This window comes from Salvelinus alpinus, chromosome 5 (genome assembly GCF_045679555.1).
Source record: "Salvelinus alpinus chromosome 5, SLU_Salpinus.1, whole genome shotgun sequence".
NCBI classification, from domain to species: Eukaryota; Metazoa; Chordata; class Actinopteri; order Salmoniformes; family Salmonidae; genus Salvelinus; species Salvelinus alpinus.
In genome coordinates, this window is record NC_092090.1 from 8,750,219 (window position 1) to 8,769,799 (window position 19,581).

General features: G+C 44.0%; 1 protein-coding gene across 1 annotated transcript in view; it reads right to left on the bottom strand.

Moving 5' to 3' along the window:
• Positions 1 to 4,022: 4,022 nt before the first annotated feature.
• Positions 4,023 to 19,581, bottom strand: part of LOC139575473 (tumor protein p53-inducible protein 11-like) — an 80,791-nt gene continuing 65,232 nt past the window's right edge. Inside the window, exons 6-7 of the mRNA XM_071400470.1 lie at positions 14,355 to 14,456; positions 4,023 to 5,885 (exon numbers count right to left, since the gene is read on the bottom strand). Of these exons, the coding sequence (XP_071256571.1) occupies positions 5,728 to 5,885; positions 14,355 to 14,456 (260 nt within the window). The 3' untranslated portion in view covers positions 4,023 to 5,727. The remainder of the gene's footprint in view (positions 5,886 to 14,354; positions 14,457 to 19,581) is intronic.

Genomic DNA, 19,581 nt, shown 5'->3' on the forward strand with positions numbered 1-19,581 from the left:
CAGTTAAAGTAAGTTCACTCTCTACACACAAGTTCCACCCCTAACCCAGGGTTTCCCAAACTGGGTCTCGGGGGACCCAAGAGGTGCACGTTTTGTTTTTTCGCCCTCGAGCACTACACAGCGGACTCAAATGATCAACGCTTGTCCCAACCCATTAAAGTAATGTTTCACTGTCTACACAGGCTTCTACACGTTCTACATGACTCAGGGGACCTGGTATCTACAGAAGAGACACACAGTCTGAACACAACTCTGCTCTCTTTCTGCAGGTACATGTTCAGTAAACTAGTAAATATGTATTGACATGTCTTAATAACAAGTGGCATATTGCAAAATACAATCACCTTCTTTGGCAATCACATTTATAAGCTTCTTTCCTAAACAGAAATTAAACCAGAGCTTTATCTATGAACACAATGGATTTAAGTGGCTGGGGCAGTCTCAATGAAACTGTGGTCAGAAGTGTACATGAACAATGGCACCCTATTATGCCCTATTATAGTGGTACTACTTTAGACCAGAGTCCTATTCCCTATATAGTGGCACTACTATAGACCAGAGCCCTATTCCCTATATAGTGTACTACTTTAGACCAGAGTCCTATTCCCTATATAGTGGCACTACTATAGACCAGAGCCCTATTCCCTATATAGTGTACTACTATAGACCAGAGCCCTATTCCCTATATAGTGGTACTACTTTAGACCAGAGTCATATTCCCTATATAGTGGCACTACTATAGACCAGAGCCCTATTCCCTATATAGTGGTACTACTATAGACCAGAGCCCTATTCCCTATATAGTGTACTACTTTAGACCAGAGTCCTATTCCCTATATAGTGGCACTACTATAGACCAGAGCCCTATTCCCTATATAGTGTACTACTTTAGACCAGAGCCCTATTCCCTATATAGTGGCACTACTATAGACCAGAGCCCTATTCCCTATATAGTGTACTACTTTAGACCAGAGTCCTATTCCCTATATAGTGGCACTACTATAGACCAGAGCCCTATTCCCTATATAGTGTACTACTATAGACCAGAGCCCTATTCCCTATATAGTGGTACTACTTTAGACCAGAGTCATATTCCCTATATAGTGGCACTACTATAGACCAGAGCCCTATTCCCTATATAGTGGTACTACTATAGACCAGAGCCCTATTCCCTATATAGTGTACTACTTTAGACCAGAGTCCTATTCCCTATATAGTGGCACTACTATAGACCAGAGCCCTATTCCCTATATAGTGCACTACTTCTGAACAGAGTCCTATGTGGGGTAAGTATAGGGGGCCATCTGGGCAGGGTAAGTATAGGGAGCCATCTGGGCAGGGTAAGTATAGGTGCCATCTGGGCAGGGTAAGTATAGGGGCCATCTGGGCAGGGTAAGTATAGGGGCCATCTGGGCAGGGTAAGTATAGGGGCCACCTGGGCAGGGTAAGTATAGGGTGCCATCTGGGCAGGGTAAGTATAGGGGGCATCTGGGCAGGGTAAGTATAGGGGCCACCTGGGCAGGGTAGGTATAGGGTGCCATCTGGGCAGGGTAAGTATAGGGTGCCATCTGGGCAGGGTAAGTATAGGGGGCATCTGGGCAGGGTAAGTATAGGGAGCCATCTGGGCAGGGTAAGTATAGGGAGCCATCTGGGCAGGGTAAGTATAGGGGCCATCTGGGCAGGGTAAGTATAGGGGCCATCTGGGCAGGGTAAGTATAGGGGCCATCTGGGCAGGGTAAGTATAGGAGCCATCTGGGCAGGGTAAGTATAGGGGCCATCTGGGAAGGGTAAGTATAGGGAGCCATCTGGGCAGGGTAAGTATAGGGGCCATCTGGGCAGGGTAAGTATAGGGGCCATCTGGGCAGGGTAGGTATAGGGAGCCATCTGGGCAGGGTAAGTATAGGGGCCATCTGGGCAGGGTAAGTATAGGGGCCATCTGGGCAGGGTAGGTATAGGGGCCATCTGGGCAGGGTAAGTATAGGGAGCCATCTGGGCAGGGTAAGTATAGGGCCCATCTGGGCAGGGTAAGTATAGGGAGCCATCTGGGCAGGGTAAGTATAGGGAGCCATCTGGGCAGGGTAAGTATAGGGGGCATCTGGGCAGGGTAAGTATAGGGAGCCATCTGGGCAGGGTAAGTATAGGGGGCATCTGGGCAGGGTAAGTATAGGGAGCCATCTGGGCAGGGTAAGTATAGGGAGCCATCTGGGCAGGGTAAGTATAGGGGGCATCTGGGCAGGGTAAGTATAGGGAGCCATCTGGGCAGGGTAAGTATAGGGGCCATCTGGGCAGGGTAAGTATAGGGGCCATCTGGGCAGGGTAAGTATAGGGAGCCATCTGGGCAGGGTAAGTATAGGGGCCATCTGGGCAGGGTAAGTATAGGGGCCATCTGGGCAGGGTAAGTATAGGGAGCCATCTGGGCAGGGTAAGTATAGGGAGCCATCTGGGCAGGGTAAGTATAGGGAGCCATCTGGGCAGGGTAAGTATAGGGGCCATCTGGGCAGGGTAAGTATAGGGAGCCATCTGGGCAGGGTAAGTATAGGGGGCATCTGGGCAGGGTAAGTATAGGGAGCCATCTGGGCAGGGTAAGTATAGGGGGCATCTGGGCAGGGTAAGTATAGGGAGCCATCTGGGCAGGGTAAGTATAGGGGGCATCTGGGCAGGGTAAGTATAGGGAGCCATCTGGGCAGGGTAAGTATAGGGGCCATCTGGGCAGGGTAAGTATAGGGGCCATCTGGGCAGGGTAAGTATAGGGAGCCATCTGGGCAGGGTAAGTATAGGGGCCATCTGGGCAGGGTAAGTATAGGGGCCATCTGGGCAGGGTAAGTATAGGGGCCATCTGGGCAGGGTAAGTATAGGGAGCCATCTGGGCAGGGTAAGTATAGGGGCCATCTGGGCAGGGTAAGTATAGGGAGCCATCTGGGCAGGGTAAGTATAGGGGCCATCTGGGCAGGGTAAGTATAGGGAGCCATCTGGGCAGGGTAAGTATAGGGAGCCATCTGGGCAGGGTAAGTATAGGGAGCCATCTGGGCAGGGTAAGTATAGGGGGCCATCTGGGCAGGGTAAGTATAGGGAGCCAACTGGGCAGGGTAAGTATAGGAGCCATCTGGGCAGGGTAAGTATAGGGAGCCATCTGGGCAGGGTAAGTATAGGGGCCATCTGGGCAGGCTAAGTATAGGGGCCATCTGGGCAGGGTAAGTATAGGGAGCCATCTGGGCAGGGTAAGTATAGGGAGCATCTGGGCAGGGTAAGTATAGGGAGCCATCTGGGCAGGGTAAGTATAGGGGCCATCTGGGCAGGGTAAGTATAGGGAGCCATCTGGGCAGGGTAAGTATAGGGGCCATCTGGGCAGGGTAAGTATAGGGAGCCATCTGGGCAGGGTAAGTATAGGGAGCATCTGGGCAGGGTAAGTATAGGGAGCCATCTGGGCAGGGTAAGTATAGGGGGCACCTGGGCAGGGTAAGTATAGGGGGCCATCTGGGCAGGGCAAGTATAGGGGCCATCTGGGCAGGGTAAGTATAGGGAGCCATCTGGGCAGGGTAAGTATAGGGAGCCATCTGGGCAGGGTAAGTATAGGGGCCATCTGGGCAGGGTAAGTATAGGGGCCATCTGGGCAGGGTAAGTATAGGGGCCATCTGGGCAGGGTAAGTATAGGGGCCATCTGGGCAGGGTAAGTATAGGGGTCATCTGGGCAGGGTAAGCACCAAGCAGTCACGTTGACTGGAGTGTTGCTTTGGAGCCACAATCTAAACCCGTCAAGGTTTTTATCTTAACTGACCGTCAAGGGGCAATCTGCAGTTCAAACAATAACAAAGTGTCCACCCCACCACTGTTTTGGTCAAAAGCTGAGGGATGGGGTTGGAGATTTGTAAACACTCAAATTCATAGACATTTACATTTAAGTCATTTAGCAGACGCTCTTATCCAGAGCGACTTACAAATTGGGTGGCTGGGGCAGTCCATAGACAAAGCTATGGATGCAAGGACTGACCAGCCATGCTATCAAATTGATATTTATAACACTGTTTTGGGAGAGGGGGTCTAATCAGAACTATATCTATGGTTCTGGGTCTTCTGGGTCTAATCAGAACTGCTATATCTATGGTTCTGGGTCTAATCAGAGCTGCTATATCTATGGTTCTGGGTCTAATCAGAACTAGATCGATGGTTCTGGGTCTAATCAGAACTATATCTATGGTTCTGGGTCTTCTGGGTCTAATCAGAGCTGCTATATCTATGGTTCTGGGTCTAATCAGAGCTGTTAGATCTATGGTTCTGGGTCTAATCAGAGCTGCTATATCTATGGTTCTGGGTCTAATCAGGGCTGCTATATCTATGGTTCTGGGTCTAATCAGAGCTGCTATATCTATGGTTCTGGGTCTAATCAGAGCTGCTATATCTATGGTTCTGGGTCTAATCAGAACTATATCTATGGTTCTGGGTCTAATCAGAGCTGCTATATCTATGGTTCTGGGTCTAATCAGAACTATATCTATGGTTCTGGGTCTAATCAGAGCTGCTATATCTATGGTTCTGGGTCTAATCAGAGCTGCTATATCTATGGTTCTGGGTCTAATCAGAACTGCTATATTTATGGTTCTGGGTCTTCTGGGTCTAATCAGAGCTGCTATATTTATGGTTCTGGGTCTAATCAGAGCTACTATATCTATGGTTCTGGGTCTAATCAGAGCTGCTATATCTATGGTTCTGGGTCTAATCAGAGCTGCTATATCTATGGTTCTGGGTCTAATCAGAGCTGTTAGATCTATGGTTCTGGGTCTAATCAGAGCTGCTAGATCTATGGTTCTGGGTCTAATCAGAGCTGCTATATCTATGGTTCTGGGTCTAATCAGAGCTGCTATATTTATGGTTCTGGGTCTTCTGGGTCTAATCAGAGCTGTTAGATCTATGGTTCTGGGTCTAATCAGAGCTGCTAGATCTATGGTTCTGGGTCTAATCAGAGCTGCTATATCTATGGTTCTGGGTCTAATCAGAGCTGCTATATATATGGTTCTGGGTCTAATCAGAGCTGCTATATCTATGGTTCTGGGTCTAATCAGAGCTGCTAGATCTATGGTTCTGGGTCTAATCAGAGCTGCTATATTTATGGTTCTGGGTCTTCTGGGTCTAATCAGAGCTACTAGATCTATGGTTCTGGGTCTAATCAGAGCTGCTAGATCTATGGTTCTGGGTCTAATCAGAGCTGCTATATCTATGGTTCTGGGTCTAATCAGAGCTACTAGATCTATGGTTCTGGGTCTAATCAGAGCTACTAGATCTATGGTTCTGGGTCTAATCAGAGCTGCTAGATCTATGGTTCTGGGTCTAATCAGAGCTGCTATATCTATGGTTCTGGGTCTAATCAGAGCTACTAGATCTATGGTTCTGGGTCTAATCAGAGCTACTAGATCTATGGTTCTGGGTCTAATCAGAGCTGCTAGATCTATGGTTCTGGGTCTAATCAGAGCTACTAGATCTATGGTTCTGGGTCTAATCAGAGCTACTAGATCTATGGTTCTGGGTCTAATCAGAGCTGCTAGATCTATGGTTCTGGGTCTAATCAGAGCTGCTATATCTATGGTTCTGGGTCTAATCAGAGCTACTAGATCTATGGTTCTGGGTCTAATCAGAGCTGCTAGATCTATGGTTCTGGGTCTAATCAGAGCTACTAGATCTATGGTTCTGGGTCTAATCAGAGCTGCTATATCTATGGTTCTGGGTCTTCTGGGTCTAATCAGAGCTATGTGTATGGTTCTGGGTCTTCTTGGTCCTGCGACCCAGGTGGTAGTAGTAGAGGAGTGTGATGATGAGGAAGAGGACTTCACTGAGGAGGAGGAGGATGGCAGAGTTTGACATCAGACCCAGCTCCACCAGAGTGATGCTGGTCACTGCAATGAGAGAGAGGACACACACCTTTTACAACTCGGGTTAAGTACCTTGCTCCAGGACACACACCTTTTACAACTAGGGTTAAGTACCTTGCTCCAGGACACACACACCTTTTACAACTAGGGTTAAGTACCTTGCTCCAGGACACACACCTTTTACAACTCGGGTTAAGTACCTTGCTCCAGGACACACACCTTTTACAACTAGGGTTAAGTACCTTGCTCCAGGACACACACACCTTTTACAACTAGGGTTAAGTACCTTGCTCCAGGACACACACCTTTTACAACTCGGGTTAAGTACCTTGCTCCAGGACACACACCTTTTACAACTCGGGTTAAGTACCTTGCTCCAGGACACACACCTTTTACAACTCGGGTTAAGTACCTTGCTCCAGGACACACACCTTTTACAACTCGGGTTAAGTACCTTGCTCCAGGACACACACCTTTTACAACTCGGGTTAAGTACCTTGCTCCAGGACACACACCTTTTACAACTCGGGTTAAGTACCTTGCTCAGGACACACACCTTTTACAACTAGGGTTAAGTACCTTGCTCCAGGACACACACCTTTTACAACTCGGGTTAAGTACCTTGCTCCAGGACACACACCTTTTACAACTCGGGTTAAGTACCTTGCTCCAGGACACACACCTTTTACAACTCGGGTTAAGTACCTTGCTCCAGGACACACACCTTTTACAACTCGGGTTAAGTACCTTGCTCCAGGACACACACCTTTTACAACTCGGGTTAAGTACCTTGCTCCAGGACACACACCTTTTACAACTCGGGTTAAGTACCTTGCTCCAGGACACACACCTTTTACAACTCGGGTTAAGTACCTTGCTCCAGGACACACACCTTTTACAACTCGGGTTAAGTACCTTGCTCCAGGACACACACCTTTTACAACTCGGGTTAAGTACCTTGCTCCAGGACACACACCTTTTACAACTCGGGTTAAGTACCTTGCTCCAGGACACACACCTTTTACAACTCGGGTTAAGTACCTTGCTCCAGGACACACACCTTTTACAACTCGGGTTAAGTACCTTGCTCCAGGACACACACCTTTTACAACTCGGGTTAAGTACCTTGCTCCAGGGCACACACACCTAGTCGGCTAAGGGATTCATAAACCAGCGGCCTTTCAGTTACTGGCCCAATGCTTTTAACCGCTAGGTGTGTTTCCCAACACTGATATAGGGGGCACGGTGACATCTGGGACGCAGCTTATACAAATGTAATATGTGTACTCATACAGAGCCATCGGAAAGTATTCAGACCGCTTGACTTTTTACACATTTTGGTAGGTTAAAGCCTTATTCTAAAATGGATCAAATAGTTTTTTCCCCCCTCATCAATCTACACACAATATCCCATAATGACATCACAATACCCCATAATGACATCACAATACCCCATAATGACATCACAATACCCAATAATGACATCACAATACCCCATAATGACATCACAATACCCCATAATGACATCACAATACCCCATAATGACATCACAATACCCCATAATGACATCACAATACCCCATAATGACAAAGCAAACACAGGTTTTTAGAAATTGTTGCTAATTAATAATTTAAAAAAAATCTGAAATATCACATTGACATAACTATTCAGACCTTTTACTCAGTACTTTGTTGAAGCACCTTTGGCACCGATTACAGCCTTGAGTCTTCTTGGGTATGACGCTACAAGCTTGGCACACCTGTATTTGGGGAGTTTCTCCCATTCTTCTCTGCAGATCCTCTCAAACTCTGTCAGGTTGGATGAAGAGCGTCTCTCCAGAGATGTTCGATCAGGTTCAAGTCCGGTCTCTGGCTGGGCCAGTCAAGGACATTCAGAGACTTGTCCCGAAGCCCCTCCTACGTTGTCTTGGCTGTGTGCTTAGGGTCATGGTGGTTTTCATCAAGGATCTCTCTGTACTTTGCTCTGTTCATCCTTGCCTCAATCCAGACTAGTCTCCCAGTCCCTGCCGCTGAAAATCATCCCCACAGCATGATGCTGCCACCACCATGCTTCACCGTAGGGATGGTGCCAGGTTTCCTCCAGACATGACGCTTGGCAATCAGGCCAGAGTTCAATCTTGGTTTCATCAGACCAGAGAATCTTGTTTCTCATGGTCTGAGTCTTTAGGTGCCTTTTGGCAAACTCCAAGCGGGCTGTCATGTGCCTTTTACTGAGGAGTGGCTTCCGTCTGGCCACTCTACCATAAAGGCCTGATTGGTGGAGTGCTGCAGAGATAGTTGTCCTTCTGGAAGGTTCTCCCATCTGCACAGAGGAACTCTAGAGCTCTGTCAGAGTGACCATCGGGTTCTTGGTCACCTCCCTGACCCAAGGCCCTTCTCTACCGATTGCTCAGTTTGGCCGGGCGGCCAGCTCTAGGAAGAGTCTTGGAGGTTCCAAACTTCTTCCATTTAAGAATGATGGAGGCCACTGTGTTCTTGGGGTCCTTCAATGCTGCAGAAATGTTTTGGTACCCTTCCCTAGATCTGTGTCTCGACAAAATCCTGTCTCTGAGCTCTACGGACAATTCCTTCGACCTCATGGCTTGGTTTTTGCTCTGACATGCACTGTCCACTGTGGGACCTTATATAGACAGGTGTGTACCTTTCCAAATCATGTCCAATCAATTGAATTTACCACAGGTGGACTCCAATCAAGTTGTAGAAACATCTCAAGGATGATCAACGGAAACAAGATGCACCTGAGATCAATTTACAGTCTCATAGTAAAGGGTCTGAATACTTATGTAAAGAAGGCATTTCAGTTTTATTTGTTATAAAATATGCAAACATTTCTAAAAACCTGTTTACCCTTTGTCATTATGGGGTATTGTGATGTCATTATGGGGTATTGTGATGTCATTATGGGGTATTGTGTTTAGATTGGTAAGGATCCATTTTAGAATAAGGCTTTAACGTAGCAAAATGTAGAAAAAGTCAAGGGGTCTGAATACTTTCTGAAGGCTCTGTATATGTGATCATCTTGACCATAGATTCAATTCAATTCAATTCAATTCAATTCAATGGGCTTTACGGTCATGGGAAACGTATGTTTACATTGCCAAAGCAAGTGAAATAGATAAACAAAACCATCAAAAATGAACAATAAACATTACACTCACAAAAGTTTAAAAAGTATTTCAAAATGTCATATTATGTCTATATGCAGTGTTGTAACGATGTGCAAATAGTTAAAGTACAAAAGGGAAAATAAATAAGCATAAATATGGGTTGTATTTACAATGGTGTTTGTTCTTCACTGGTTGACCTTTTCTTGCAGTTCTCTTCAGGGCTCATATATATCAAGCATCTCAGAGCAGGACTACTGATCTAGAATCAGATCCCTCGTTGTCTCTGTGATCTTACTCATTGCACTCTAAAAGGTTAAACTGATCCCAGATCAGCAGTCCTACTCTGATACAGTAAATACGGCTCCAGGTCCCCCCGTCCATGTAATGTTATTCACTACAATCTAAAAGGATAAACTGATCCCAGATCAGCAGTCCTACTCTGATACAGTACATACAGCCCCAGACTTCACTTCAGTCGACACTGCAGGACTGAACAGAGATTGATTATCCACTGATGTGTGAATGTCTCTTATTGGGGAATTAGAGGAGACGGGAGGAGACAACATGGACTCTCCTGGACTCTCAGTCCCTCTCTGAATACACTCTCTGATCATAGACACTACTGTTACTGTAACCAACTGATCATAGACACTACCATTACTGTAACCAACTGATCATAGACACTACTGTTACTGTAACCAACTGATCATAGACACTACCATTACTGTAACCAACTGATCATAGACACTACTGTTACTGTAACCAACTGATCATAGACACTACTACTGTTACTGTAACCAACTGATCATAGACACTACTACTGTTACTGTAACCAACTGATCATAGACACTACTGTTACTGTAACCAACTGATCATAGACACTACTGTTACTGTAACCAACTGATCATAGACACTACTACTGTTACTGTAACCAACTGATCATAGACACTACTACTGTTACTGTAACCAACTGATCATAGACACTACTACTGTTACTGTAACCAACTGATCATAGACACTACTACTGTTACTGTAACCAACTGATCATAGACACTACTACTGTTACTGTAACCAACTGATCATAGACACTACTACTGTTACTGTAACCAACTGATCATAGACACTACTACTGTTACTGTAACCAACTGATCAGAGACACTACTGTTACTGTAACCAACTGATCATAGACATTACTACTGTTACTGTAACCAACTGATCATAGACACTACTACTGTTACTGTAACCAACTGATCATAGACACTACTGTTACTGTAACCAACTGATCATAGACACTACTACTGTTACTGTAACCGACTGATCATAGACACTACTACTGTTACTGTAACCGACTGATCATAGACACAACTACTGTTACTGTAACCAACTGATCATAGACACTACTGTTACTGTAACCAACTGATCATAGACACTACTACTGTTACTGTAACCAACTGATCATAGACACTACTACTGTTACTGTAACCAACTGATCATAGACACTACTGTTACTGTAACCAACTGATCATAGACACTACTACTGTTACTGTAACCAACTGATCAGACACTACTACTGTTACTGTAACCAACTGCTCATAGACACTACTACTGTTACTGTAACCAACTGATCATAGACACTACTACTGTTACTGTAACCAACTGATCATAGACACTACTACTGTTACTGTAACCAACTGATCATAGACACTACTACTGTTACTGTAACCAACTGATCATAGACACTACTACTGTTACTGTAACCAACTGATCATAGACACTACTACTGTTACTGTAACCAACTGATCATAGACACTACTACTGTTACTGTAACCAACTGATCATAGACGCTACTACTGTTACTGTAACCAACTGATCATAGACATTACTACTGTTACTGTAACCAACTGATCATAGACACTACTACTGTTACTGTAACCAACTGATCATAGACACTACTACTGTTACTGTAACCAACTGATCATAGACACTACTACTGTTACTGTAACCAACTGATCATAGACACTACTACTGTTACTGTAACCAACTGATCATAGACACTACTACTGTTACTGTAACCAACTGATCATAGACACTACTACTGTTACTGTAACCAACTGATCATAGACACTACTACTGTTACTGTAACCAACTGATCAGAGACACTACTGTTACTGTAACCAACTGATCATAGACACTACTACTGTTACTGTAACCAACTGATCAGACACTACTACTGTTACTGTAACCAACTGATCATAGACACTACTACTGTTACTGTAACCAACTGATCATAGACACTACTACTGTTACTGTAACCGACTGATCATAGACACTACTACTGTTACTGTAACCAACTGATCATAGACACTACTACTGTTACTGTAACCAACTGATCAGAGACACTACTCCTGTTACTGTAACCAACTGATCATAGACACTACTACTGTTACTGTAACCAACTGATCATAGACACTACTACTGTTACTGTAACCAACTGATCATAGACACTACTACTGTTACTGTAACCAACTGATCATAGACACTACTACTGTTACTGTAACCAACTGATCATAGACACTACTACTGTTACTGTAACCAACTGATCATAGACACTACTACTGTTACTGTAACCAACTGATCATAGACACTACTACTGTTACTGTAACCAACTGATCATAGACACTACTACTGTTACTGTAACCAACTGATCATAGACACTACTACTGTTACTGTAACCAACTGATCAGAGACACTACTGTTACTGTAACCAACTGATCATAGACACTACTACTGTTACTGTAACCAACTGATCAGACACTACTACTGTTACTGTAACCAACTGATCATAGACACTACTACTGTTACTGTAACCAACTGATCATAGACACTACTACTGTTACTGTAACCGACTGATCATAGACACTACTACTGTTACTGTAACCAACTGATCATAGACACTACTACTGTTACTGTAACCAACTGATCAGAGACACTACTCCTGTTACTGTAACCAACTGATCATAGACACTACTACTGTTACTGTAACCAACTGATCATAGACACTACTACTGTTACTGTAACCAACTGATCATAGACACTACTACTGTTACTGTAACCAACTGATCATAGACACTACTACTGTTACTGTAACCAACTGATCATAGACACTACTACTGTTACTGTAACCAACTGATCATAGACACTACTACTGTTACTGTAACCAACTGATCATAGACACTACTGTTACCAACTGATCATAGACACTACTACTGTTACTGTAACCAACTGATCATAGACACTACTACTGTTACTGTAACCAACTGATCATAGACACTACTACTGTTACTGTAACCAACTGATCATAGACACTACTACTGTTACTGTAACCAACTGATCATAGACACTACTACTGTTACTGTAACCAACTGATCATAGACACTACTACTGTTACTGTAACCAACTGATCATAGACATTACTACTGTTACTGTAACCAACTGATCATAGACATTACTACTGTTACTGTAACCAACTGATCATAGACACTACTACTGTTACTGTAACCAACTGATCATAGACATTACTACTGTTACTGTAACCAACTGATCATAGATGCTACTGTTACTGATCATAGACATTACTACTGTTACTGTAACCAACTGATCATAGACACTACTACTGTTACTGTAACCAACTGATCATAGACATTACTACTGTTACTGTAACCAACTGATCATAGACACTACTACTGTTACTGTAACCAACTGATCATAGACATTACTACTGTTACTGTAACCAACTGATCATAGATGCTACTGTTACTGATCATGGACAACTACTGTTACTGTAACCAACTGATCATAGACATTACTACTGTTACTGTAACCAACTGATCATAGACACTACTACTGTTACTGTAACCAACTGATCATAGACATTACTACTGTTACTGTAACCAACTGATCATAGATGCTACTGTTACTGATCATAGACATTACTACTGTTACTGTAACCAACTGATCATAGACACTACTACTGTTACTGTAACCAACTGATCATAGACATTACTACTGTTACTGTAACCAACTGATCATAGACACTACTACTGTTACTGTAACCAACTGATCATAGACACTACTACTGTTACTGTAACCAACTGATCATAGATGCTACTGTTACTGATCATAGACATTACTACTGTTACTGTAACCAACTGATCATAGATGCTACTGTTACTGATCATAGATGCTACTGTTACTGATCATAGATGCTACTGTTACTGATCATAGATGCTACTGTTACTGATCATAGATGCTACTGTTACTGATCATAGATGCTACTGTTACTGATCATAGATGCTACTGTTACTGTAACCAACTGATCATAGATGCTACTGTTACTGATCATAGATGCTACTGTTACTGATCATAGATGCTACTGTTACTGATCATAGATGCTACTGTTACTGATCATAGATGCTACTGTTACTGATCATAGACATTACTACTGTTACTGATCATAGATGCTACTGTTACTGATCATAGATGCTACTGTTACTGATCATAGATGCTACTGTTACTGATCATAGATGCTACTGTTACTGATCATAGATGCTACTGTTACTGATCATAGATGCTACTGTTACTGATCATAGATGCTACTGTTACTGATCATAGATGCTACTGTTACTGATCATAGACACTACTACTGTTAACTGATCATAGACATTACTACTGTTACTGATCATAGACACCACTACTGTTACTGATCATAGACACCACTACTGTTACTGTAACCAACTGATCATAGATGCTACTGTTACTGATCATAGATGCTACTGTTACTGATCATAGATGCTACTGTTACTGATCATAGATGCTACTGTTACTGATCATAGATGCTACTGTTACTGATCATAGATGCTACTGTTACTGATCATAGATGCTACTGTTACTGTAACCAACTGATCATAGATGCTACTGTTACTGATCATAGATGCTACTGTTACTGATCATAGATGCTACTGTTACTGATCATAGATGCTACTGTTACTGATCATAGATGCTACTGTTACTGATCATAGACATTACTACTGTTACTGATCATAGATGCTACTGTTACTGATCATAGATGCTACTGTTACTGATCATAGATGCTACTGTTACTGATCATAGATGCTACTGTTACTGATCATAGACATTACTACTGTTACTGATCATAGACAATCCTGTAACCTACAGATAGTCTGTAAAGAACAACTCTGATGACATGTTCCAATCATAAACCAATAGGTGAAGCCCAGTGCAGCCTTACTGCATAGTTGATAGTTTGTGTTGTTAGTAAATGGAAGACAGAACAACGGATCCCTCACCCAGGAACTGGACAGACAGGAGACAGGCCTCGGTCAGCAGGGTCCACTGGATAATGGCCTTCTCTGCTGTGTACAGACCATTCCACATGATCAATGAGACACCTGGTGAGACACAGAGAGAGACACAGAGAGAGACACAGAGAGAGACAGAGAGAGAGACAGAGAGAGAGACAGAGAGAGAGACAGAGAGAGAGACAGAGAGAGAGACAGAGAGACAGAGAGAGAGAGAGAGAGAGAGAGAGAGAGAGAGAGAGAGAGAGAGAGAGAGAGAGAGAGAGAGAGAGAGAGATGTTTAGCATTAGGGTGAGGACTACAGTAGTCTAGTGTTGCCAGCCTTCTATAACCCAGTTGTCTCGATCACTCCACTATTGGAAGTGGCTGATTTTAACACTGTACTAGAGTAGGGCGTACATCCTGTCCATCAGGAAGTAGTGAGCCCTTCTGATGACCCCGGCCCACACAGAGCCTTGGATAGATACAGTATAATACTATATTTAGAACTATATAGTACATCTATGGCTCTGCTCCAACCCAGGATGTTACTGAACAGACAGTAGAGGAACTGTGCCTGTGTTCCAAAAGGCACCCTATTCCCTATTAGTGCGCACTACTTTTAACCAGAGCTCTATGGACCCTGGACAAAAGTAGTGCACTAAAACAAGGGAATAGGGTGCCATTTGGGACGAACACTGTATCTTCACCCTTGTTGCCTAAAGCCTTCCGCTGTAAAGGGATTATCCTCTCTTCCTGTCTTTCTCAGTAGGGTTCCTCCTTCCATCCCTCCCTCTATCTCTCCCTCCATCAGAGAGAGACTGTACAGTCACCTTCCATCCATCCCTCTATCTCTCCCTCCATCAGAGAGAAACTGTACAGTCACCTTCCATCCATCCCTCTATCTCTCCCTCCATCAGAGAGAGACTGTACAGTCACCTTCTATCCCTCCCTCCCTATCTCTCCCTCCATCAGAGAGAGACTGTACAGTCACCTTCCATCCCTCCCTCTCTATCTCTCCCTCCATCAGAGAGAGACTGTACAGTCACCTTCCATCCATCCCTCTATCTCTCCCTCCATCAGAGAGAGACTGTACAGTCACCTTCCATCCCTCCCTCTCTATCTCTCCCTCCATCAGAGAGAGACTGTACAGTCACCTTCCATCCCTCCCTCTCTATCTCTCCCTCCATCAGAGGGAGACTATACAGTCACCTTCCATCCCTCCCTATCTCTCCCTCCATCAGAGAGACTGTACAGTCACCTTCCATCCCTCCCTCTCTATCTCTCCCTCCATCAGAGAGAGACTGTACAGTCACCTTCCATCCATCCCTCTATCTCTCCCTCCATCAGAGGGAGACTATACAGTCACCTTCCATCCCTCCCTCTCTATCTCTCCCTCCATCAGAGGGAGACTATACAGTCACGCCTTGCTGTTCTCAAATGCACTCATTATGTAATACTGTAAAACATGACATACTGAATACAGAAATCTTAATACCCTGTGACATAAAACTATTAAAGCATTCATGATTATTACTATCTTATTTAACTAGGTAAACCCTAAGCTGGTTCCAGTCTTATCTGTTATTTAGCTAGGTAAGCCATAAGCTGGTTCCGGTCTTACCTGTTATTTAGCTAGGTAAACCCTAAGCTGGTTCTGTTCCTACCTGTTATTTAGCTAGGAAAACCCTAAGCTGGTTCTGGTCCTACCTGTTATTTAGCTAGGTAAGCCCTAAACTGGTTCTGGTCCTACCTGTTATTTAGCTAGGTAAGCCCTAAGCTGGTTCCAGTCTTACCTGTTATTTAGCTAGGTAAACCCTAAGCTGGTTCCAGTCTTACCTGTTATTTAACTAGGTAAGCCCTAAGCTGGTTCTGGTCCTACCTGTTATTTAGCTAGGTAAGCCCTAAGCTGGTTCTGGTCTTACCTGTTATTTAGCTAGGTAAGCCCTAAGCTGGTTCTGGTCCTACCTGTTATTTAGCTAGGTAAGCCCTAAGCTGGTTCTGGTCCTACCTGTTATTTAGCTAGGTAAGCCCTAAGCTGGTTCTGGTCCTACCTGTTATTTAACTAGGTAAGCCCTAAGCTGGTTCTGGTCCTACCTGTTATTTAGCTAGGTAAGCCCTAAGCTGGTTCTGGTCTTACCTGTTATTTAGCTAGGTAAGCCCTAAGCTGGTTCTGGTCCTACCTGTTATTTAACTAGGTAAGCCCTAAGCTGGTTATGGTCTTACCTGTTATTTAACTAGGTAAGCCCTAAGCTGGTTCTGGTCCTACCTATTATTTAGCTAGGTAAGCCCTAAGCTGGTTCTGGTCTTACCTGTTATTTAGCTAGGTAAGCCCTAAGCTGGTTCTGGTCCTACCTGTTATTTAGCTAGGTAAACCCTAAGCTGGTTCTGGTCTTACCTGTTATTTAACTAGGTAAGCCCTAAGCTGGTTATGGTCTTACCTGTTATTTAACTAGGTAAACCCTAAGCTGGTTCCAGTCTTACCTGTTATTTAGCTAGTTAAGCCCTAAGCTGGTTCTGGTCTTACCTGTTATTTAGCTAGGTAAGCCCTAAGCTGGTTCTAGTCCTACCTGTTATTTAGCTAGGTAAGCCCTAAGCTGGTTTCAGTCTTACCTGTTATTTAGCTAGGTAAGCCCTAAGCTGGTTCCAGTCTTACCTGTTATTTAGCTAGGTAAGCCCTAAGCTGGTTCTGGTCTTACCTGTTATTTAACTAGGTAAGCCCTCAGCTGGTTCTGGTCTTACCTGTTATTTAACTAGGTAAGCCCTAAGCTGGTTCTAGTCCTACCTGTTATTTAGCTAGGTAAGCCCTAAGCTGGTTCTAGTCCTACCTGTTATTTAGCTAGGTAAGCCCTCAGCTGGTTCTGGTCTTACCTGTTATTTAGCTAGGTAAGCCCTAAGCTGGTTCCAGTCTTACCTGTTATTTAACTAGGTAAGCCCTAAGCTGGTTCCAGTCTTACCTGTTATTTAGCTAGGTAAGCCCTAAGCTGATTCTGGTCTTACCTGTTATTTAACTAGGTAAGCCCTCAGCTGGTTCTGGTCTTACCTGTTATTTAACTAGGTAAGCCCTAAGCTGGTTCTGGTCTTATCTGTTATTTAACTAGGTAAGCCCTAAGCTGGTTCTGGTCTTACCTGTTATTTAGCTAGGTAAGCCCTAAGCTGGTTCCAGTCTTACCTGTTATTTAGCTAGTTAAACCCTAAGCTGGTTCCAGTCTTACCTGTTATTTAGCTAGTTAAGCCCTAAGCTGGTTCTGGTCTTACCTGTTATTTAGCTAGGTAAGCCCTAAGCTGGTTCTGGTCCTACCTGTTATTTAGCTAGGTAAGCCCTAAGCTGGTTCTGGTCCTACCTGTTATTTAGCTAGGTAAGCCCTAAGCTGGTTCCGGTCCTACCTGTTATTTAGCTAGGTAAGCCCTAAGCTGGTTCCAGTCTTACCTGTTATTTAGCTAGGTAAGCCCTAAGCTGGTTCCAGTCTTACCTGTTATTTAACTAGGTAAACCCTGAGCTGGTTCCAGTCTTACCTGTTATTTAGCTAGGTAAGCCCTAAGCTGGTTCTGGTCCTACCTGTTATTTAGCTAGGTAAACCCTAAGCTGGTTCTGGTCTTACCTGTTATTTAACTAGGTAAGCCCTAAGCTGGTTCTGGTCCTACCTGTTATTTAGCTAGGTAAGCCCTAAGCTGGTTCTGGTCTTACCTGTTATTTAGCTAGGTAAACCCTAAGCTGGTTCTGGTCTTACCTGTTATTTAGCTAGGTAAGCCCTAAGCTGGTTCTGGTCCTACCTGTTATTTAGCTAGGTAAGCCCTAAGCTGGTTCTGGTCCTACCTGTTATTTAGCTAGGTAAGCCCTAAGCTGGTTCTGGTCCTACCTGTTATTTAGCTAGGTAAGCCCTAAGCTGGTTCCAGTCTTACCTGTTATTTAGCTAGGTAAGCCCTAAGCTGGTTCCAGTCTTACCTGTTATTTAGCTAGGTAAACCCTAAGCTGGTTCCAGTCTTACCTGTTATTTAGCTAGGTAAGCCCTAAGCTGGTTCCAGTCCTACCTGTTATTTAGCTAGGTAAGCCCTAAGCTGGTTCTGGTCTTACCTGTTATTTAACTAGGTAAGCCCTAAGCTGGTTCCAGTCTTACCTGTTATTTAGCTAGGTAAACCCTAAGCTGGTTCTGGTCTTACCTGTTATTTAACTAGGTAAGCCCTAAGCTGGTTCCAGTCTTACCTGTTATTTAGCTAGGTAAACCCTAAGCTGGTTCCAGTCTTACCTGTTATTTAGCTAGGTAAGCCCTAAGCTGGTTCTGGTCTTACCTGTTATTTAGCTAGGTAAGCCCTAAGCTGGTTCTGGTCCTACCTGTTATTTAGCTAGGTAAACCCTAAGCTGGTTCCAGTCCTACCTGTTATTTAGCTAGGTAAGCCCTAAGCTGGTTCTGGTCTTACCTGTTATTTAGCTAGGTAAGCCCTCAGCTGGTTCTGTTCCTACCTGTTATTTAGCTAGGTAAGCCCTAAGCTGGTTCTGGTCTTACCTGTTATTTAACTAGGTAAGCCCTAAACTGGTTCCAGTCTTACCTGTTATTTAGCTAGGTAAGCCCTAAGCTGGTTCTGGTCTTACCTGTTATTTAGCTAGGTAAACCCTAAGCTGGTTCTGGTCTTACCTGTTATTTAACTAGGTAAACCCTAAGCTGGTTCTGGTCCTACCTGTTATTTAGCTAGGTAAGCCCTAAGCTGGTTCTGGTCTTACCTGTTATTTAGCTAGGTAAGCCCTAAGCTGGTTCTGGTCTTACCTGTTATTTAACTAGGTAAACCCTAAGCTGGTTCTGGCATTACCTGTTATTTAGCTAGGTAAGCCCTAAACTGGTTCTGGTCTTACCTGTTATTTAACTAGGTAAGCCCTAAGCTGGTTCTGGTCTTACCTGTTATTTAGCTAGTTAAGCCCTAAGCTGGTTCTGGTCCTACCTGTTATTTAGCTAGGTAAGCCCTCAGCTGGTTCTGGTCCTACCTGTTATTTAGCTAGGTAAACCCTAAGCTGGTTCTGGTCTTACCTGTTATTTAACTAGTTAAACCCTAAGCTGGTTCCAGTCTTACCTGTTATTTAGCTAGTTAAGCCCTAAGCTGGTTCTGGTCTTACCTGTTATTTAGCTAGGTAAGCCCTAAGCTGGTTCTGGTCCTACCTGTTATTTAGCTAGGTAAGCCCTAAGCTGGTTCTGGTCCTACCTGTTATTTAGCTAGGTAAGCCCTAAGCTGGTTCCGGTCCTAC